The following is a 20,453-nucleotide window of genomic DNA, read 5'->3' as shown; positions in this document are numbered from 1 at the left end:
GAAAAACACACACACACACACACACACACATTGCACATTTGTTTGCATTGATGTAAGTGTGCAGAGTGAAAGGTTACTAGTCCAGTCATAAGCTATTGCATCACAAGCTGCTCTCAGAAGTGCACAACGGGACACCTTTATGTTTGTCCTTTCTGGACACTTCCATAAGCGTAGAAAGAAGAGCTCATCATCACGTAAAAGGGTTAAAAAAATACTAAGATTAAATTACTTAAAGGTGATCTTCATGCGTGGCTTTTTTTTTTTAAAATGAACTTTATTGGAATGATATTTTGTTCAATTTCATGGTCATGCTGTGCATAGTTCCATACAGTTTGTATACTGCAGCTGAGAATGGCAAGTCTTTTGAGGTCAATGACCTTGACAGTAAGAGAATGGCAAGTCTTTTGAGGTCAATGACCTTGATAGTAAAAAAGGACCTTGATATGAAAAAAACACTTGCTCACATGCAAAGAGAAGACAAAGTCAGCAAAAAGAAGACAGCACAACAACAGGCTGCAAAATAACGAGTGAGTCAAAGTTGGCACTGATGAAAAACCTCATGATTTGAAACCCTGCTTTGAAACTCACTGTATTTTGAAACCCTATTTTCAAACCCTAACCATGAAATCGTACATTGAGACCCTGACCCTACTTTGAAACCCAAACCCTAATTTGAAAGACTTTACTGAACATACTTGTAAGTTATTAACCGCAACGGATGTGTACTATAATACCAATGTCATCCATTAAACAGCCGAAAACTTATCAATAGAACTTTTCATTCCATTATAAACGTTTGCAGGATTCTTGTAAAGCGCCACCTGAAATTTTACTAAGCGGTCTTTGGCACCCTCTTGTGGTAACTTTACGACACTGCTCGGAAAGATTCTGCAAAATTCACATGGCTTCAAAATGTAATACGGGTCCGAGTTTCGGATGTCCATGAAGATCTGAATAAAGTCAGAACAAAAGAAAACTAACTCTAGATGAAAATTGTTTTGCAGCGTATCCTACTTTCATCAACAGAACATTTCCACAATGTATTTTCACTGACAAATACACAAGTGTTTTTTTTTTTTAATGGGATTTAAAATCTAAATTGAATACTATAAAGGACAGAATGTGTGTTTTAAAAAAAAAATAATTAACGTACATTAAATAAAAATGTACATAACAGCTGGAATTTTAATATACTTATATGAGACTATATTTACATAGTAAATATGTTATATGTTTCATGTAATTAAAAAAACATCTTTAAAAAAGCGATAAAAGTTCAAATGAAAGAATAGAACCATTTTTTTAACCATAGTACAGCAGCTTTGCACATATAAAACATACAAACTCTTTCTACAGTAAAAATACGGTGGATGGAAAAAGTCTACACACCCGTTCAAATCTCAGGCTTTTGTGATATGTATGGAAAAAAAGAAAAAAAAAGAGTCCGAGCTGTAACGTTTCAAACGTTTTGCCGTCATTGTTGTGACTTAACTTGTATAACTGACTGATTAACTGATTAACTGGGGATGTTTTAAAGGTAAGTCAGCACCAACCTGATGAAAAATCAAATCACTTTAATCCAGTTTATGGCCTAAGAAACGGGGATACAACAAAGAAGAAGTGTTTGTTCATGATCAGGATTACGTCTTTCCAAAATAAAACACACACACACAGTCAATTTGCGATGACAGAGGAGACGCTGTGAGCTTGCGTTCAAACGTGTTCGTCTTGGTCGAGCGCGGTGAGGTCGGGCGCGGTGGCCATGAACATGCTCCGGCCCCTCTCCAGTCGACTCTTCTTGTCGCTGAGGCGGAAGGCTTCCATGAATTCGTCGATATCGATGGCCCCGTCACGGTTGCTGTCGATGGCCACGGCTAACTCCGAGATGGCCTCGTCTGTGATCTCCATCTTCAGGTACGCGCTCAGCAACTTCCACGTCTGACGGAAGTCCGACGGCGAGATGAAGCCTGGGGATCCAAAAGAAAGAAAGACTAACTACCGACAAACAACAAGCGTCGGAGAACTGTAAAAAAAACATTTGGGTTACTTTGGGGCTTTTTGTACATTTTGGTCAAATAGAGTCAATCTGATGCTTCTGACAGGAGAAAAACAAAAGGTGTCTCCAGGGAAGTGAAGAGCAGTAGATCGGTGGGTTAATCTCCCGTTTTAATCAGGAAGATTCCAGAGGACGTCACGGCCGGGGGATTAGCGCATCGCACGTTAGCGTACACGACACGTCACGTGACACACACATGCTGTGTGACGACAATGTCAGCACACGAGCTTGTGTGTGTGTGTGTGAGGGAATTCTTTTGGCCTGGTCAAGGGTGGAAGGGGGTAATTCTATAAGTACCATTCATAAAAGACTTCATTTTATAATGATTGTACAGTTGAATGGAGCCATTTTGGGCATATTCAAGAAAAAGGTCGCCATACTTTGCCGGAACGTGGTGTTAAGCGTGCGTGTTTGACCTGAGTTATCCGTATCGACGATCCTGAAGATGGTTTCCACGGTGGCGCGATGGCGATACAAGGTCTCCAGCAGACACTGGTCAATGTGCTGTATGAGAAAAGAGGTCGAGTAGATATCGAAGCTGCACGAAATGACGTCGTTTGGTGCAATAATAATAATAATAATGTCGAAGAGCGTTACGTCAGCGTTGGCCCCTTTGATGGCGAGCTCGTTGAACCACTGCTGGTAGTCGATGAGGCCGTCGGAGCTCTTGCCGCTGACCAGCTGAGAGCGCAACATCCGCCAGGGAAGGCCCAATCGCATCACGCTCTCCACCGCCGTCGCCCAGTCCGTCACCGACACCAAACCTACGAGCCGCAACCGCACGTGACGTGGCATTCGTTTTGGAGATAGCCTACTTCCTGAACCGCGCGTGCCGAGACTCACCCGTATTGTCGCAGTCGAATCTTTTGAAGGCACAAATGAGGTCCGACTTGTGAGAGAACAGCTGCTCCCGAAGGACTTTGAGGGCCGAGCGCTCCGTCTGCCCCACGCTGCGCAAAGACACAAAGAACCATCAAATCAAAAAGTGCCTGGACCCCCAAAAAGTTTGAGAAACTTCTACCTTTGTCGGGCAGTCAGTTCTCTGGTCATGCTGCTGGCCTGGTACTGAACCACGTAAGGCACGAGGTTGGGGCCCAGCTTCACGTAGGCCCCACGGTTGCTCCCCACGTCGTAGTAATTGGAGGCCGAGAAGAGCGTCAGGACCTTTGTGTCAAAGGGCAAAAGTTTGTCACTTTATCCTCTCGCCTGATTCTGAGGCCAGACTATGGCCGGAAAGGGATCGCCACCGGCGGACAAGACCGAGTCGGTGGTCACCTTGCGGTTGTGGCAGAACTCGTAGCCGTCCTGCTTGCACTCGTGCGAGCGTATGATGAACTGCATGTTGTGCTTGTTCAGGAAGTCTTCGGTGACGTCGGGGCCCCAGTAGCATCCGCCGCCCCGAAGCTCGTTGGGTATGCAGCCGTCTTGTGACATGGGGTCGCTCCACAGCAGGTCCAGGATCTGGCAAAACATTTGGGTCACCAAGAGCGTAGATGTCTCGGTGACTGGAAGATCGTCAAAGTTTGATTGGGGACCAATCCAGGCAAAACCTGGACTGGTCCCTCAACCATGGAGCTGATCAAAATGAATGCACTGGCGGTGCTAAGGGGGGGGTTGCGAGGGCACTGCCTCCCCCCCCTCCTGAAATATGCCGCTAAATGCCTCTGATTTGTCCAGGATTTTTTTTTTTTCACATTTCAAATGAAGCGATACTGAAAACTTGTGTCGCTTTCCCGTTCTTGCCGGGCATCAGCACGACAAGCCCGCTTCAGTCGTGCTAGCCTGAATCTGAAGCAGATCTTTTCCAGCTCCTTAAGGTAATGACGGAGCAGTGGAAAAGCAGATTGCGCCTGGGGAGGATTAATGACGTGTGGATTAGCGCATCTGAAAGCCAAGACGTTTCGGGCAACTGCCCGCTCAAGTGTTGATGACTGACCGCCGGGGCGCTTTAGCTCAGCGTACGCGGGCCCGAGCGCAAAGGTCGGAAATGACGTCGTCGTGACAGCTTGGGGATGACGTCTACGGTCTGGGGAACCCGTTGACGCGCGTGATCGAGAAGGAACCTCTGTGGCTTGGATCCACAAAACAAAACGTATGTTCTGCTTGCGACTCACCTGCTTCCACTCTTCCTTGGCGGTGTCGCTAGTGACCGATTCAAAGGAGGCATCTGCTTCTTTTTCGCCGCCAAAGCTCCCCAGACGCACCAACGGGGCTCTCTGCTGGCCGTGCTTCAGCTGGCCCTCCACGTTGACCTTGATCCGATCGGAAAAGTCCTGCAGGGAGCGGTTGAGGAAGCCGTCGCGGCTCACCGTCGGCTTGGGACACGTGAGCGAAGCCCGCCGCTGGAACAGCCTGTGATTGGACCACTCGTCGTCCACGTCGGAGTCGATGGAGGTGCCCTTGGAGCTCTGCTGCTTCCTCTGCTTGGGAGGCCTCAGCGCCGAAACGTACTGAACAAAAAAAACACGGCGTTGAGAACGTTTCACTCAGAAACAAGGAACCGTCGCCCACTCACAGTGTGTCGGTCCACTCGAGCCAGCACGCCGAGGTCCGTGGAGTCCGAAATGCCGCCGTGCAGGACCAGAACTTTCTGGTCGATCACCGTCGCTAATGGCAACCAGCTGAAGATCTTCTGGAGCAGCTTTAGGATTCGTTTGCCGTGCATCTGAACAAAAAAGATCTCGACTAAGAACGGATTGAAATTGAGCTAGCGAGCAAATTTTGACAGACTTTGACATTATACGCACAAACAAAATGAAAAAGAAAAAAAAATGAATTCATATCTAAATAGATCAAAAGACAAAAAGCAATCTGAGTCATCAAAGGTTGACATCAACTCAAATGCCCTACGAGTATCCGAACGAATGACCTTTAATCCTCTTAAGTGGCGAGGAGGAGTGACAGTGTCAGCCATGTGTCGCCTAAATAGAGAAGATGTCAAAGGAGGGAACCCACCTTGTATTTGGTCAAGACTTCCTTAGTGAAGCCATACCTGAAACAGTCAACACAAACAAAAGGAAAGACAACTAAATTATTTGCTGGCGTCTTCCGGCCTGGCCGGAGGTTGCTTGTTTACCTCAGGTTGATGATGTGGTCCTCGTGGTTGCCTCGGTTCAGGTGCACCTCGGTGGGATAGACCAGCAGGAAGGAGAAGAGGATGAGAAGGATCTCGATGGAGTCCTTGCCTCGGTCCACAAAGTCTCCGTTGAAAACGTAAGGCTTCTCCAGGGACGGCGTTCCGTTCTGTTAGCCAGCGAGATAGACGGGTAGAGTGGCCCGAGCGCTTCTCAAAGTGTATTTGCAAGTTTTACCTTGTAGAAAATCAACAGCAGGTCTTCCAGCTGTCCGTGCAAATCTCCTGTCGACGTAAAGGGAGGAAAGGTCAGCGGTGGCCATTTCGCGGCGAGCCATTGGATGTGTCAAACAAAGACTCACCGCAAATGGTGATTTCCTTGCTGTGGCAGGTGGAGATGCGGCTGATGTTGGGCAACATGCGCAGAAGCTTCCATGTCTCCAACAGCAGCTGCAGGACGTAGCGCGAGTGCAACTGCTGCTGGCCAAAAGGCGGGCAAACACTTTCGGTGAACAATATTTGAGCCTCGTCCAATGCAGCACGGTGATGTCAAATTAGAAGGCAATCCATCGTACTTTCTTGTTCCTGAAGGCCTCCACCAGGTAGACGGCCTGCTCCAGCGTCAAAGGGAAGCAGAGGTGAGGTCCCGAGTAGATCTCGGGCACCTCGATGTTCTTGTAGCAGAAGTAACGCTCCCACTCGGCGTCGCGGCACACCTCGTTCTCGCGGAAGATGTGCGAGATCAGGTTTCCTGCGAGGTCACATCAACATCTCCTCAGTCAGTGTGTCCACGCGGGAGTTCATATTGCGGAGAGTCCGACTCACGTTCGTTGCTCGACGGTGTGAAGTTGTCCATGAGGTAGCCCAGGAAGTTATACAGCTTGCCAAGACACAAAATCCAGTTGCGGTGGGTGGACATAAAAGTTGTATTTTTCCAAAGCCCTCACCTTGATCTGAGCCTGCTCTCCCGAGTATTCGATGGATTGGAAGATGTGCCAGGTGTACCTCCTCCTCATCTCCATGCGTGCCACATACTGACGGTACCAACGCTGAATCAGCACGGCCGCCCTTATTGCTGCAAAAGCAAACGACACGGGAGGAACAAATGAAAAAGCCTCTTGTCCAACTATTAACCACGATGGAAAAGAACAGATGTGGCTTACATGGGACGCCTGCAACAAGCACAGCAGAAAGAAAAAAAAGAAAGGTGACATGATGATGACTGATGATTTTTTGCATGGCGGTGCGCGGAACATGACAAGCTCACCTTTGACCGGGTGTTTTTGGAACGGGCTGGACTTGGCGACGCCACATCCCATGACTCTTCCTAAAATCACAATGACCACACTCAATGGGAGGGGAAAAAAAAAAAAATGGGAGTGTATGTATACAAAATAGACAAAAGTATTGGAACAGTGAAGTAAGGCTAATCAGCAAATATGAGAAGGGAGGGTTGTTGTAAAGAAATATTCTTTTTTTTTTTGCAGAGGATAAAGAATATACACCTGTGAGTACTGTTGTGTGCGACCTCCGTTTGTGATAGGTTGCTTAAAGATTGATGCGAGTTTCATTAGCCTATCTAAGGCATCTTATGTTATGTATTAGCATTAAGCTAGCAATATTTCATAAGGTAACATTATGTGGCAACGTGCAAGACTTTTTGTTTTGTTTCTTTATACAATAAATTTCAAGGAGGAGTAGCAAAAAATAAACACCTTGGCAACTCAAGTTTTTGGGAGTCTCAACGCAAGAAAAACATTGTCCAAACGACAAAAGGTCAACAAGGTGGACTTGATTTGCATCGTTTTTTTTCGAACACAAAAATCAAAGAGCCAGCTCACATTAATCCCCTTAACTGCTGGGTCACCTCTGCCGATCAGCGGGAGCGGGAACCTCGTCGGCACATAAAAATCGATGTCAATGTATCCTTTCTTTTTCTATAAGCTGTGTGCGACCCAATAATTTGACATGAATAGAGAAAGATATTTAAAAACTTACGTGGGCTATCCAGTCACCACATCCCGGGTGCTTTCATTGGGACATTTGTCGGGCGTCATGCTCCACCCGTCTAGTCAGGTGAAGAGGTTAAGGGTGGCCATCTTGAGGAAAGGTTTCTTGAGAATCCCAAATCTTGGGTCGTCTTCACTTGCGCGTCTTTGCGCACTCTGCGCTGACCCAAAGCTGCTTCGCTCTTTAGTCCCTCGTGGCATCTTCCAGGCACAAGTGGATTAGAGGCGCTAAAGACTTAATGAGACGAGACAGGCAGGCGGCTTGCACGAGACGGCAAAAAAATAGCACAGGTGGTAGGAAGCAGGTCAACATCAGCATTGATATCGTCCATTTTTATGATTAAGCGTGCTTGTGTGGAATGGGATGAGCCATTAAGAGAGCTTTCCTTTTGCCAAAACCATATTTGCTAACTTAAATTCAAAATGGCCGACACATGCCTCACTATGTGGATGGATACTAATCCTAATGAGGAAAAGAATGATTCTTGAGAAGTTATAGTGTTTCAAAGCAATAGCACCATTTTTTTTCAAGTAGACATTGTATTTTTTGTGCGTTAATTGTGTTTTGAGCAAACACTATATATCAGAGATTTTTTTTTTACCCCTCACAGCGAGTCCGGTCGCAATAAATATGGGTTCACTATTTTTTTTTTAATTAAAATATTTGAAGTAATTATCAAAAGCATAACTTTCAGAAAATAATTGTTGAACTATTTAACTTGAGCTATTTTGATATATTGTTCATTTTTATTCGTTTACAAAATGATCAATTATCTGAATAATTCTATGCTCCTACGCGGGCCATTTTTGGCCTATCAGCGAAAAAAAAGCTTACTTCAAATAATATTCAGCGGTGTCAGATAAATTAGCTTATAACTTCGACTTTACATAGCAAGACCTTGATCTATGTTTACCAACAACCGCTTGGCAAAAGTTTGGCAAAAGTGTTGCTTACCGAACACTGGAGCGCTCTTGAACGGCGCCCTAAATTGCGCGAACGTGCAAACTGCGAAGGTATGTATGTATGCGGAAGTGTTTTGTAACAACTCACTTTACACATTGGAAAACGCGACATTTTATCCTCGTTACATTTAAAATACAAAAAAAAAAAGAAAAAGATTTGCATTTTGATACATTCGTGCTGCATAGGAGGAACGTTCCTTTGGGTGTTTAGTTTCATGAAAATGATTTTAAACACGGTGAAGCAGACTTAAATTAAAAGCGAACTTGGAATCTCGTGGGTAAGAGAAATACACTTCTCCCTGTATTGATTCATGTTTTAAAGTAAATCCCCATAATTATGTAAATAAAACCAGTTGTGAGTGAACTTTTTGAACTAATGCATTATTTATGGTATTTTAACCATTTAGGAATGACAACTATTTTATCTCCAGTTTGTGCGACTGTAAAGAAACAAATAACACTTTTGGAAATGGAACCATAATCTTTATCTCAATCATTTTGATTAGGTGACAGCATTGCAGCTAGTATACTCCTTACATACAAAGAGTGAGTAATTTTACTTCTAGTTTTTTTTAATTCTATAGTTAACTTGTCTTCCGTATTTAGGGATGTTCAAATGTTAATTGCCTGAGCAGTCAATACAAGTCGGTGGAATAGCAGGTTGAGGATTGATTCAACATCCTCCTACTTAGTCCAAGTCACCCTAATGCATTGAATTTGTTCAGCTTTAATTTGAAGATAGTTACATTCAATTAATGAGTGGAAATTACAACCCTTTGTATTCTTTAACTCTTGTTTCTTTCATTCAATCCACTCTAGCGGTGTTTAGTGATGACAACTGTGTCAATGTCCCAATATTTATGGACTTGGCAGTGTGGGAAAACGTTCAACATTGTTGCCACCAGATCATAGCGCCATTTTTTTTTTTTAATAGCACATAAAACTGCCATTTTGCTTCTGACAGTGTTGAGGCCACCTTGAATAATTGCCCAAAACAAGATGTTTTTTGATGTCCTCATCTGCAGAAGTAATCAATTAGAGAAGAAATGTGCCGTTCAGCGCCTTAGGCCCAAGTCACCCCCTTTGAAACAAACAAGCTTCTCTAGTCGCCTGCACCCGTTTAGTGTCGCCCTCTGTTGGTCAGGGAGAATGTCTTTTATATGACATTAACACATGATGAGCGTTTTACACCACCAAATCCAAATGGCGTCACGCGGGTATGCTCATCATTTTATAACAGTGTGACTTTATGAAACAGGAGGGCGGTAACATCTGGAAAACCTTCGGGTCTGCCCGGCGTTGTCCGTCTGTAGTGTCAGCATGAAGATCGCCGTGCTGGGAGCCACCGGGCAGACGGGCCAGTTTGTGGTGAGACAGGCGCTCCAGCAGGGCCATACCGTCACCGCCGTCGTGCGGAACCTGGACAAGCTAACCGTGCGTCATGACAACCTCAAGGTAACGACCCGCCGGGATTCAAAGTTCACTTGGCAAGTAATGATCACAAAAGGCAGCGGAGGAGTCCTATTTCAATCTCCATGTGTTCACAATGTAACTTTAACGTCTAAAAATGTTGTTGTTGAATGTAGTAGAGTTGAATTACTTCCGTGACCAGATATCCAATCTGATCCCACAGTATTGTATTTTCTAACAATATACTTCCTACAGTCACTTCATTAAATAGAACTGTGAAAAACAACGTTGTTTGCTTCAACTCAGTGGACACTACACACGTTGGCCACTTGGGGGCAGTATGATGCAAATAAACATGGAGCCGTAACTAGCCACACTTTTGTAGAAGATAAAAAATATGCGCTTGTGACATGTTTTTTTTTTTTGTGCCATAAATATCCCCAAAAATGCCAATAAACCTCCAGGGTAATTTTTTTTTTACTTCTGCCTGCAGGTAGTGGAGGGTGACATTTTCTCAGCGGACAGCCTCAAGTCTCATTTCAACGGCTCGGATGTAGTGGTCTCCTGCTTGGGCTTCTCGACCTCCTTCTTCTCCAGCGTGACTGGTTACACCCAGTCAATGAGCGCTGTGATCACAGCCATGCGGGAGGCACGCGTCAACAACATCATCACCATGACATCTTGGTACACAGACCGTGAGTTGTTGTATCTATAATATAATAGATCATCATGTAAAACAGTCAATTGTGAAGATGCAAATGATTACTGTAATTATTTATAGGGGAGAAAAAAAAAAAATCCATCAGACATGACAAATTGTGATGTGTATCGTTCCATTTTTCTCCTCCCAGCTAACTCTGGCACTCAGTCACCGTACCTGATCCGTTTCCTGTTGCTGCCCCTGATCCGCAGTGTGCTCAGCAACATGTGGGAGATGGAGCAATACCTCCGGCAGGTAGATGACGTCAACTGGACCGTGGTGCGCCCCCCCGGTCTCAAGAACTTGCCTTCCTCAGGTAAAACACACACAAACAGCAGGAGTGCATTTATACAAGGAAACTGAATTGGTCCTACTGGTGACAGTGACACTCATTGGTTGTCTTATTGATAGTATTTTATGAAGAATGTGAAGTGCCTTACCTTGAAACTGTAGACGAGACTGCTGGGTAGAAACTTGAGCAACCAGCTGATTGGCTGAAGCCAAGAAAATAAAATGGCTGACATGGTTTTACAGCATTCTCTGCCCGTGTCATCCTCAGCCTTGGAGATCTTGACGCACGAGGGCTACTTTGTGCCCGATGAGAGCGGGCGGCCAGCGGGAAGCGGCATGGGACGCGGCGACGTGGCTCGCTTCATGCTATCGCTTCTCACCAGCAACGCTTGGGTGAAGAAGGGAGTGGCCATCATCACCAAATGAGAAACAACCTCTAACTCGGCCTTGCTGTTTATTTTGGCCATCATGTATGAAGTACCACTCCAGTTGAATTAAATATTACGCCAAAATCTACTTACATGCAATAATCGTTTTAGTCACAAGGTGGCAGCATAGAATATCTCCCGCTTGAACCAAATCAATAGCGCATTTATTTTTGCCTTGATGTTTAATGGAAAATGTGCCTTTAATTAAATTTTTTTTGGTACACTCCTCACAAAAACATTTTGGATACACTCGTAACTTAAATGTTAACCTAAGTAGTTTTCACAAAGCAAGATTAAAAATACACAAGGGTTCAGTTGCTTCAATTCTTTGCGGATTACTGTGAGCCATATGACCAAGAATGTACACAGACATAAAAGCACAATTTGTAGCAAGCAAATTGTTGTTTTTGTTTTTTTTTTATACATTGACAGTCACCTAAGTTAACCCTTGAGGTAATCAAAGGCTCTTATCATTCACCTCCTGACGAAGGAGATCTGCCAATATGGTTACATTCTAGCATGTGTATCTACGGATCTAAGCACGACAACGCGCTGTCTCGACGACGGGTTCATCGATAGTACACGCTGTGGATTGACAGGAAGATGCCCAGATATCGCGTTTCAGTAATTGAAAGGGGGGAAAAAAAAAAAAAACAACAACCTGAAAGTCGACAATTAGTCCAGCCCCGCCATCTGATATGTTAAACGCAAAAAAGAATGTCGCCGCTGCAATTATATGCACTACGGCCGCCTCGGTGACCTCGGGCGTCATTCTCGAATAATTACAAACATCTGACTGCTTTCCCGTTTTCCGAGAGCCCTCGCTAACTTTGGTTCTACGTAGAATGAAGATGAACCCGAGAAGGAATTCAAACAAAGTACATCTCATAAAACATCTTTAACCCTAGGAGATTCTGGTCATCAAATACATTTTTGGAATATTACGATTTAAGATTTGTAAAATTGTCATTACCCTACAAAAAAAAAAAGTACACCATACTTCAAATATTGCAATTTTATTCTTACCACAAATTGATAACAGACATCTATTAATGATGTCTAAATTCATCAGCCAATCCTGTTGAATGACACTGATCATACGATACAAAATTCATGATATTGCACTTAAGTGTTAAGTACTCACGTGGGGGATCAATATGGCAAGCTTTGGCCATGACTGGGAGGCTTTTATTTACAAGGTAAAGGTGCATTAAAGTATAAATGTCATCCGTCTTCATGGTTTATTTGGTTTTTGCGTCTACTCCGTGTACATCTCATCGATTTTGTCTTGGTACATTTGGACGACGATTGGCCTCCGGAGTTTCATGGTGGGCCCTGTAAGTAAAAGCAGACGAACGGCACATCGTGAAATGAAAACGTTGGCTTTGGAATGGTAGAAAAACATGGTTGGAATGCGGCCCCGTTCCTCACAAAACAAGTGACCAAGATGGCAAGCGAGATTTGTGACAGGGTGTGTTCGACTTGTCACAAATGTAATCAACCGTTCCATTGAAAATACAAACATGTCATATTTTGACTTGAATCACAAATATTATGGTAATGTTATTGTCATAGTGAATTGATTTTATTTGTGTGTTGGGGGGGAATAGTAACATCCCAATGTAAAGAAAACTCCATGGTAAAATTTTGAATGTGTTTAGGAGAAATTAATTACTAAATAGTGCTCAAAATGATCATAAAATATGAAAAAAATGAAATCTTTATAAAATAAAGATCAAATTATGGAATAATGAATTCAGATTTAAAAAAATAAATAAAAAAATCAGATCCAATTTTGACCATACCATATAATATTTTTTTTAAATGATGGGGGGAAAAAGTCCCTAAATTATGACCATATCTCCTAAAATGCCAGGTTTTGGACTATACAGGTAGGAACATGTAAACAACTTACCAAGCTCTCCTCCCGCAATGGAGAAGTCTCTTGGCAGGATGACAAACTTCTGTACCTTCTGCGCTCTGGAGACGGCATTGGCGTTGTATCGCTCCATGCCCTCCTGAATGGACTTGTAGACGGCGGGCTCCTTGTTATCAATGATCTCCGACACCCTGGTGGCGCCTACGCCAAGATTGCGGCAGAAGTCGATGGCCTCTTGGCTCAGCTGCTCTGTGGGGTTGCCCTCTTGGTCCATGACGCACTGGCCAATGGTTTGCTATAGTAAATAATTGTGTGTGTGTGTGTGTGTTATTTTGGAGAGCTTACTTTGAGCGTGATGAGCATAGTGAGGAACTTCTTCCTGTCTCCGATTAGCATTGCGTTGCTGATGATGGCCACCTCCGCCTTCACCACATTCTCAATGGGGACTGGGGCCACATTCTCGCCGCCGGCGGTAATAAGGATCTCTGCACGTTGACACCAAGAATCCAAATGAGGTCATTTTCCTTTTTGGCTCGAAATATTTCGATATAATATTCGTGCTCCTGGTGTTTTGCGGATTATTAAGCCATTTTTTGGGGTTTGTTTGTCTTAAAATTCAGATTTTTATTTTCTAATAAGAAAAAACCCATCTGAAATATATGCACACGGCTGACCTTTAATCCTTCCAGTGATGAAAAGGAAGTTTCGCTGGAACCTTCCAATGTCTCCGGAGTGCAGCCACCCGTCCTGGTCTAGGGCCTCTTTGGTCTTGTCGTCTTTGTTGAGGTAGCCCATGAAAACGTTGCGCCCCCAGAAGCAGACCTCCCCGTTGCCTTCCGAGTCCTGGTTGTCCAGCTTCACCTTGCAGCCCGGCATCACCTTCCCACAGCTAGGACCACATGTAGCTATTAGCATACTGTTTATGCTCCAATGTCAACTACGTAGTACGGGAAAATACAAAAATGGCAATTAAAACCTGGTGAACATATCGAAATGGAAAACCCCAAATTCTTTGACATGCGGGTAAAATAAAAAGACTATCAAATGCAAAATAATTCCATTCAAATGACAAATTCTATACATTCATTCAAATCATATTTGATCAATAAAAAAGTCATTCAATATATATAAAGCCCATTAAATAAAAAATCATTTATTTTATTTAGGGTTGGACCATTTAACACATGGTAGGTTTTCTTCATTTGATACATTTAATTGGCTTCCTCTAGTTTTTGTAATTGTGGTATGCGCTGACCTGTTGATGTGAAAGTCATCGTTAGTGGAGACAGTGTGCGGGCCGGAGCTCTCGCTCATGCCGTACAGTTCCAAGAGGGGCATGTTGAGGCTCATAAAGTACTCCAGGGTCTCCTTGGAGATGGGGGCCGACCCGGTTAACAAGATCCGGCAGCGCTCCAGGCCCAGCGCTGCTCGGACCTTCTTGAACACCAGCTGGTTAGCCAAGGTGAAGCCCCACGGCACGCGCTTTTCCCTGCGACACACATAGAAAGTTCAGCTTTCGTCACATTTGAAAGTTAGTGGAACAAAAATGAAGGTGACACCATCCCACCCATGCATGGCGCTGTAGTTGTACATGAGCCCGATGGCTTTGGCCCAGTCGGCCACGCTCTTCTTGAAGGGGCTCGCCTTAGCGCCGGCCTCTTGCATTTTCTCCTGCATCTTCTCCCAAACGCGAGGGACACCCAGGAACGCGGTGGGCCTGACCTCCTTCAACGTGGTCCCCAAGGATCCCTTTTAATAGGAAGAAAATAAAAATAAAATGCGGTGGTCACGGTCGTCAGACGTGTTGTGTGCTCGCTCACCTTGAGGGCATCGGGCTCGGCGAAATACGTGGTGGCTGCGAACCTCATGGTGATGTACATGTCATGGAGCTGAGCCGCCACGTGGCTGAGAGGCAAGTAGCTGATCACCGACTCCTCGCCGTAGCGCAGGTTCACCAAGTCACCTGCTCTTTGGACCGTCCAGGTCACCTGTAGAAGGAATGTTGGAATTCCGTAAGTGGAAACTTTCTGTTCGTTTTTGTAAAAAGATTGAGATGACTCACGTTGTCGTGGCTCAGCATGACACCTTTTGGGGGTCCGGTGGATCCTGACGTGAAGATGAGAGTGCAGCATTCGTTGGCACGGAGGCTGTTGATGGAATCGTTCAGGTCTTTTTCAGGCACATTCTCGCCCAGCCTCATGAATTCCGCCCACTAAAAACAAAATCCTTGTGTGGTTACCCGAGTCTTGTAAATACAGTGGAGCCGTTTACATAGTGAGTAAAAATAAATCAATAAATCACTTCTTTTTTTTTTTCCTTCATAAAATTGAAAAAGTATTTTTGGTTTGTAATCCTCTCCATCAACATTTTTTTTTTAACTTAATGATTTTAATATTTCTAATTGTTTCAAATGAAATCATTTGCTTTTTTTTCCTAAAATAAAAAATAAAAAAGTATTTTTGGTTAGTAATCTTTTTTTTTTTTTTACTTAATGATTTTGATATTTCAAATTGTTTCAAATGAAATCATTTGCTTTTTGGTAAATGTGAATCGATCATTTTGTGTGAATGTGTCAACCTACTGTGTAAAGGGAGGGGAGCCTCTGCTTAAGTTCTCCTTTGTACTGGACGATGGCTTTGAGATGGGGCAGATCATCTTTCACCTGCCCGGAAAAAAAAATCAGTTCTTTTCTTGAAATTTAAGAACTGGCTTTGCACGCTGGAGATGACACACACACACGCAAACACGGCACTCGTACACACACCGAATCGAGTCAGGCGCTCACCTGCAGGATTTTGTCTAGCTGTTGCTGGTTCTCCACCACAATAATGTTGGCCTGTATGGTGCTGGCCACTTCCCAACAGGCCGCGGGTACGTTGGTGGTGTAAATGCCTGTGGCCAAACCCCTGGAATGCACACAAAACATAGCAAAAATACTATCAGATACGTCCATCTTTCTTGGTGGTGTAAAACAAAAATCCAATCAATAATTTGTGTCACGTGGTTCTTTTTTAAGTATGCAAAAAATCCCAAAAATGACAATCGTCTTATCTAAGCCTGTATCGTAATCATCTGACTGTCTTCTTGTCTCACCTATGCGAGGAATGCACACCTGATACGCACTTTGTGCATCTTTCACGTCAACACACACCGACCGGCATAAAAAAGATATGAAGTCAGCACTCGGCATACAAAACCAAAAATGTGCTGCACTTACCCGGCCAAGATGCAGCCCACATTGGCGATTAACCACTCAGGGGCGTTGAAGCCCAGGATGCCCACCCCGTGGTAGCGCTCCAGGCCGAGCTACACACACACACAAATCCATTTTTAATGATGACACTTTGCCACACGTTACTTTTGACCTACATACACATCGGTCCACCAACGCGACCGGCCGGGAAAGAGGATCCGTAACACAAGATGGAGATTTCACAAGCATAAATTACAGGATTGATTTTCCCTGGAGAGTTTCGGCGGAGCCACAAATAAAGAGCAGAGGCGACAGACAGACTGAGAGCAATGAAATTTCATCATAAACCATCATAGAAATGAAAAACAAGAGCTAACCAAATCTAAGCGTATTTTGTAAACATCAGATTATTCAACTACAGTAAACTACTGCACCTACCTGTCAAAGGCAATTATGTCTTCAATAAATCTTAACCACAGGTTGTTTTGAAACATGAAAGAATATTTGGAGTCTGGAGATTTGTTTTCATCAAAGACGCACGTTTTGGTAATCAACGAGGACAAACAGCGTCAGCGAGGCTGAAGCTGAGTTCAATTATTTAATTCAATAAGGGCAGACCTTCATGAAGCTCTTTGCCGCCGTCCTGCACTGCTGGTAGTACTGCCTCCACGTGAGCGTCTCCCACTGTCCGTCCTTCTTGGACGCCAAGGCCGGGTGGCCCCCGAAGGCCTCCACCGTCTCCAGGAACATCTGGTGCACTGTGACAGGGATGTCGGCGGCCGGTCCCGACTCCTCCATCCGCAAGCGGACCGCCCCCTGCTTGCTGGTGGTCCACAGCAGCTCGGCCGGGGCCAGGCTGGCGGGGGCGAGCGCCTGGGGCTTCAGCGGGATGGCGGTGGGCTCTGGGGGGCAACAAGAGCAGCTGCAATTACCCGCCATGGTGAGTGGTGTGAGCGAGCGAGCGAGCGAGGACTCGAGTAGTCGGACTGTGACGTGGAGGCCACGCCAGGGAGGCGAGGTCTCGCCGTGTTACCTGAGATGATGCAGGCAGCCAGGTGTGTGTCGTGTACCCGCCAGTCTGGTTTTTGATGCTTAGAAGATATTGTTGTTTGCTCAGTACAAACAGCGCACACTTCTCGGACTGTGCTTTTATGTGTGTCACGTGAAGATTATCAAAGATTCTGCAGGCTTTTTGCTTCTTAAAGGATTATAATGTGTACAATACATTTGTTAGAATTTAGTAGATTGTCCTGGAAACGTCATTGAAAATGAACATATAATTATATTTAATCATATGATAATTAACTTATTAACTGTATACTGGTTTGGAAAAGTATTGTGTGGATGAAAATCTGGGTGTATGGAATATAAATACAATTGTGTGACGACTTCTTGTCGTTTGACTTTTTGAAATGTAAAAAGTTTCATTATTGATTATCTTTATTTCAATCATACTAACAATACTTTTTTTTTTTATCATAAAAAAACTTATTGCTTCACACAAAATGTTATCAAGCCTTTTTGATGAAAAGAAATACCTGTACTATTTTTGTAGAACCCTTTTTCTCTAAAAAACTAAGAAAAAAAAACTACAACTGGAGTCTTCTCGTCAATTCAAATGACCGACCTGATTTTAGATTGCTTGGCGAAGCTGCTTCCAATTTTCTCATGTGTGGCTCAAGGTCACATTCACGAAATACGTACCTTCTTGTGCCTGTTGCGTTGCTCCGCTCCTGTGCGTGTCCCTCCTGGTGGAATCGACAGTGAGAGCAGAGGGCTCTGCGATCCTGTGAATACACACAGAGAACAAATTTCAATATCACCGGTAGATTTTTCAGCTATGTGTATTCACTTGAGTAATCTTCTAAGATAGACGTCGGCTTCAAGAACGTTTTGTGTTAAAAGTGTACATATATTGATGCAATTAAAAATATATATCACACCATTGTACATTGTAGAAAAAGGCAGTCATAACATAATTTAGTGTAGGGTAAAGAATTAAATCCTTTGCCCATCATAATTCAACAGGTATCCTGTTCATTCTGATGTGTGCGCATTGGCCACAAGGGAGCAGTATTTCAATTTTGCTCGCAACTCAAAGCAAAAATCGGTCAAGTCGAAAAACCACCATGTTCTACGTGAATCTGTAGATGTCGAGTGTGCGTACCTGTCTACGTGGTGTCCATCCAAGCCCGTGAGCCCGTTTGACACCACCGCCTCGGCCATTTTTGGTTCAAAGCTGCGCCAAAGACATAAGCTCCAATGAAAAGCAGTGAGGAGGCTTTGCTCTCATTTATAGCACTCATATTGCTACACTGACCGTGTCCATGTGGAAATCTTGGCATTTGACTGAGACAACTTTGCACACACTTTTTTTTTTTCGGTGATAGGGCCATTCACTTTATCTTTAACCTAATAAATGATGCTGAGCCAGCACGCTATTTGTCACACTAAATACAAATGTGAGCAAAGAGCCAAACGATGCCATGTGCTCAAATCAAATGCCATCCAGAGGCGGGTTCTACGACATGTTCAAGTTCAGCTCAGGTGAGAATAATAAAAAGAAAGTTTTGATGAAAGTTGTTTTGAAATACTGTTCTACCTAGTGGACTAAGTGGTGAATGGCATTCCATCACCTCAGTCCGACCTCTGGGTGCGTGCGAACTTTGCCCTCTTTTCCTTCGGGTTGAAACATCTTAAGCAACAACACGAGACTGTGGCAGCGACAAAGTGAGGATTGACACTATTTTATGTCCACACTAAAAGAAAATCACACAATGACAATGAGGTCAAGCTTTCTTGTCAAATTAATTTGAACAATACAAACATTTATTTTTACTTTTTTAGCTGAAGAAACTTCAATTTTATTGTAGCAATTAAAGCATGGTATTGAGTGAACACGGATTGTTTCGTATAGTTGAGTCTCTTTTGGCAATAAGAGAATGTCTTTTGTGAGACTATACTCATTATTACACCTATTTTAGTGAGAAAAAAGGAAGGTGAAGATAAATGTTTATTCTCTTGACATTCTGCTTTATAAAAAAATATATATATTTTCAAAAAACATGAATATTTTTAAATGATGTCCTTGATTCATGTATCACATTTTTGTTATTTTTAAATCAAAACACCCCTTTAATTGGAGAATACATCTTTTCACATGATGTTTTTTCTTGTGAAAAACTACAGTTATTCTCAATTATGACTTTTCATTCGCAAAAAAACAAGCAAAAATGACCAAAGTCCTGGAAGAGCAACGGTCTAAGCATCAACGTTGAAAGATTGAAGAAGCAAAAGTGCGTCTTACCTCCTGCAGCGAGTCACTTGAGGACCTGAAGACGTTTCGGTCAGCCCGAGCAGGTGCTCCCGAGGCCTCCGTCATCGGCCAATAGGAACCTCGAGTGCGCTGTGTGCTGTCACCCTCCGTACCGCCCACTTGCCCAGCAGGGCCACGGTGCCCTGTGGGGAGAAAAAAGCAAAAAAAAAAAGCCGCCAAGGTCGCGACCCACGAAGGTGACGAAGACCTGCCAGCAGGCTTATTTGTGTTGATCAGCTGACTCATGTTGACACTATGACAAATGCAGCCAGCATTGACCTATGCTGTCAAATATATTTTGAAATGTTCTTGAATTGAAAAAAATAATGACATACTTTATTGAATCAAAAAAAATGGAGGAGCCGCAGTCAGCTACCGTTCACATGACACTTGCTAACGTCACACACTACAACAAAAGTCCCCTGGAGGTGCAAACACGATATAAGGTCTTTTCTATACATGTTATGCTTCCCATTATATTTTAAATACATTTGCAAAAATATCCAGCAGAATGAACATTGGTTTATTACATTACTAGAACTACATAAAAGTAACCTACCTTCGTAGTTCTTTAACCTTAAATTTTATTTCTGTAATTAAGAGACACACGTGGAGACACACACACACTCGCGCGCGCACACCACACATGACCGCACGTAACACTGCAGTTGTGTGTCAATGATTGTCGAAACCGCTAATCAATGTCAACTTTAGTACAAGAAGGAAAAAGGAAACGTTTTGTCAAAGACTATTTTGCACTTGCAACTTGTGTTTAAATAAATCAATCATTCTCATTTACTATTTATGTGTGTAGAAGATATCTTGTGAAGTATGATTACATTTGAGCCAATTACCATTCTGTGCCCACTAGTTTGGACCTAAACATGGGCCAATTGGTTGTGTAGTTGGTTAAGATTTATTACAACAATCTTCTCACAAATTGGAGCAACTATAATCTCATTTTCATGAGAGAAAAGTGCAAACTCGGCTCATATGTTTCCTTTACTAGCTATTTTACTAGTTCGTCATTTAGCAGTTATTTTAGTTATGTCACTATTGAGTAAGTTAGTTTTATGATGTTTGTTGGCTAGTTTATTGTTGGTCGACTCATGAATTAGTTATCTGGTCTATTGGT

General features: G+C 43.5%; 3 protein-coding genes across 10 annotated transcripts; 1 reads left to right on the top strand and 2 right to left on the bottom strand.

Annotated features, from left to right (window-relative positions):
* Nucleotides 1-3: 3 nt before the first annotated feature.
* On the bottom strand, nucleotides 4-9,592 carry ppef2a (protein phosphatase with EF-hand domain 2a). Of its 6 annotated transcripts, none has more exons than XM_085909480.1 (18): nucleotides 7,128-9,592; nucleotides 6,971-7,022; nucleotides 6,397-6,456; nucleotides 6,077-6,204; nucleotides 5,955-6,009; nucleotides 5,705-5,880; nucleotides 5,492-5,606; nucleotides 5,368-5,414; nucleotides 5,133-5,299; nucleotides 5,012-5,048; nucleotides 4,572-4,721; nucleotides 4,171-4,506; nucleotides 3,332-3,517; nucleotides 3,078-3,220; nucleotides 2,900-3,006; nucleotides 2,654-2,820; nucleotides 2,473-2,560; nucleotides 4-1,967 (listed from the first exon to the last, which is right to left on the bottom strand). In XM_085909480.1, exons 3-18 carry the CDS (start codon nucleotides 6,446-6,448, stop codon nucleotides 1,714-1,716), a joined length of 2,208 nt encoding a protein of 735 aa, XP_085765606.1. In that variant the 5' UTR covers nucleotides 6,449-6,456; nucleotides 6,971-7,022; nucleotides 7,128-9,592; the 3' UTR covers nucleotides 4-1,713. The 6 variants fall into 6 exon arrangements, 4 of the variants coding, with proteins under 4 accessions (XP_085765606.1, XP_085765608.1, XP_085765609.1 ...); XM_085909482.1 differs by lacking the exon at nucleotides 6,971-7,022 and having other exon boundaries at nucleotides 5-1,967; nucleotides 7,128-7,373; nucleotides 8,094-9,592; XM_085909483.1 differs by lacking the exon at nucleotides 6,971-7,022 and having other exon boundaries at nucleotides 5-1,967; nucleotides 7,128-7,339; nucleotides 8,094-9,592.
* On the top strand, nucleotides 7,991-11,328 carry LOC147058466 (flavin reductase (NADPH)-like). 3 transcript variants are annotated; one of them, XM_085909495.1, is made up of 5 exons: nucleotides 7,991-8,152; nucleotides 9,360-9,556; nucleotides 10,005-10,206; nucleotides 10,363-10,527; nucleotides 10,771-11,328. In XM_085909495.1, exons 2-5 carry the CDS (start codon nucleotides 9,422-9,424, stop codon nucleotides 10,926-10,928), a joined length of 660 nt encoding a protein of 219 aa, XP_085765621.1. In that variant the 5' UTR covers nucleotides 7,991-8,152; nucleotides 9,360-9,421; the 3' UTR covers nucleotides 10,929-11,328. The 3 variants fall into 3 exon arrangements, with proteins under 3 accessions (XP_085765621.1, XP_085765620.1, XP_085765622.1); XM_085909494.1 differs by lacking the exon at nucleotides 7,991-8,152 and adding an exon at nucleotides 8,160-8,379; XM_085909496.1 differs by lacking the exon at nucleotides 7,991-8,152 and adding an exon at nucleotides 8,160-8,379 and having other exon boundaries at nucleotides 9,342-9,556.
* A 774-nt stretch (nucleotides 11,329-12,102) lies between these two features.
* Nucleotides 12,103-18,310, bottom strand: LOC147058465 (long-chain-fatty-acid--CoA ligase ACSBG2-like). Its single transcript, XM_085909484.1, is given in 15 exon segments — nucleotides 12,103-12,265; nucleotides 12,846-13,089; nucleotides 13,155-13,294; nucleotides 13,484-13,698; nucleotides 14,065-14,298; nucleotides 14,377-14,558; nucleotides 14,630-14,797; nucleotides 14,872-15,021; nucleotides 15,391-15,471; nucleotides 15,595-15,715; nucleotides 16,027-16,115; nucleotides 16,621-16,904; nucleotides 17,707-17,789; nucleotides 18,170-18,259; nucleotides 18,261-18,310. Coding segments are annotated over 15 exon segments (2,193 nt in total). The 5' UTR covers nucleotides 18,296-18,310; the 3' UTR covers nucleotides 12,103-12,188.
* Nucleotides 18,311-20,453: the final 2,143 nt, after the last annotated feature.

Source organism: Syngnathus leptorhynchus, chromosome 4 (genome assembly GCF_054491065.1).
Source record: "Syngnathus leptorhynchus isolate UIUO chromosome 4, UIUO_Slep, whole genome shotgun sequence".
NCBI classification, from domain to species: domain Eukaryota; kingdom Metazoa; phylum Chordata; class Actinopteri; order Syngnathiformes; family Syngnathidae; genus Syngnathus; species Syngnathus leptorhynchus.
The sequence above is the reverse complement of the archived record's forward strand: the minus strand, read 5'-3'. Positions and strand labels throughout refer to the sequence as shown.

What these genes read in the sequence shown, in the direction of transcription:
- ppef2a (XM_085909480.1), bottom strand. Translation starts at nt 6,448, where the DNA reads ATGGGATGTGGCGTCGCCAAGTCCAGCCCGTTCCAAAAACACCCGGTC. An exon ending in CAAGGAAATCACCATTTGCG is followed by an intron (nt 5,415 to 5,491) that starts GTGAGTCTTTGT and finishes TTACGTCGACAG; the next exon opens with GAGATTTGCACGGACAGCTG. An exon ending in CCAAGGAAGAGTGGAAGCAG is followed by an intron (nt 3,518 to 4,170) that starts GTGAGTCGCAAG and finishes ATGTTTTGCCAG; the next exon opens with ATCCTGGACCTGCTGTGGAG.
- LOC147058466 (XM_085909495.1), top strand. Translation starts at nt 9,422, where the DNA reads ATGAAGATCGCCGTGCTGGGAGCCACCGGGCAGACGGGCCAGTTTGTG. An exon ending in TGCGTCATGACAACCTCAAG is followed by an intron (nt 9,557 to 10,004) that starts GTAACGACCCGC and finishes TTCTGCCTGCAG; the next exon opens with GTAGTGGAGGGTGACATTTT. An exon ending in CAAGAACTTGCCTTCCTCAG is followed by an intron (nt 10,528 to 10,770) that starts GTAAAACACACA and finishes TGTCATCCTCAG; the next exon opens with CCTTGGAGATCTTGACGCAC.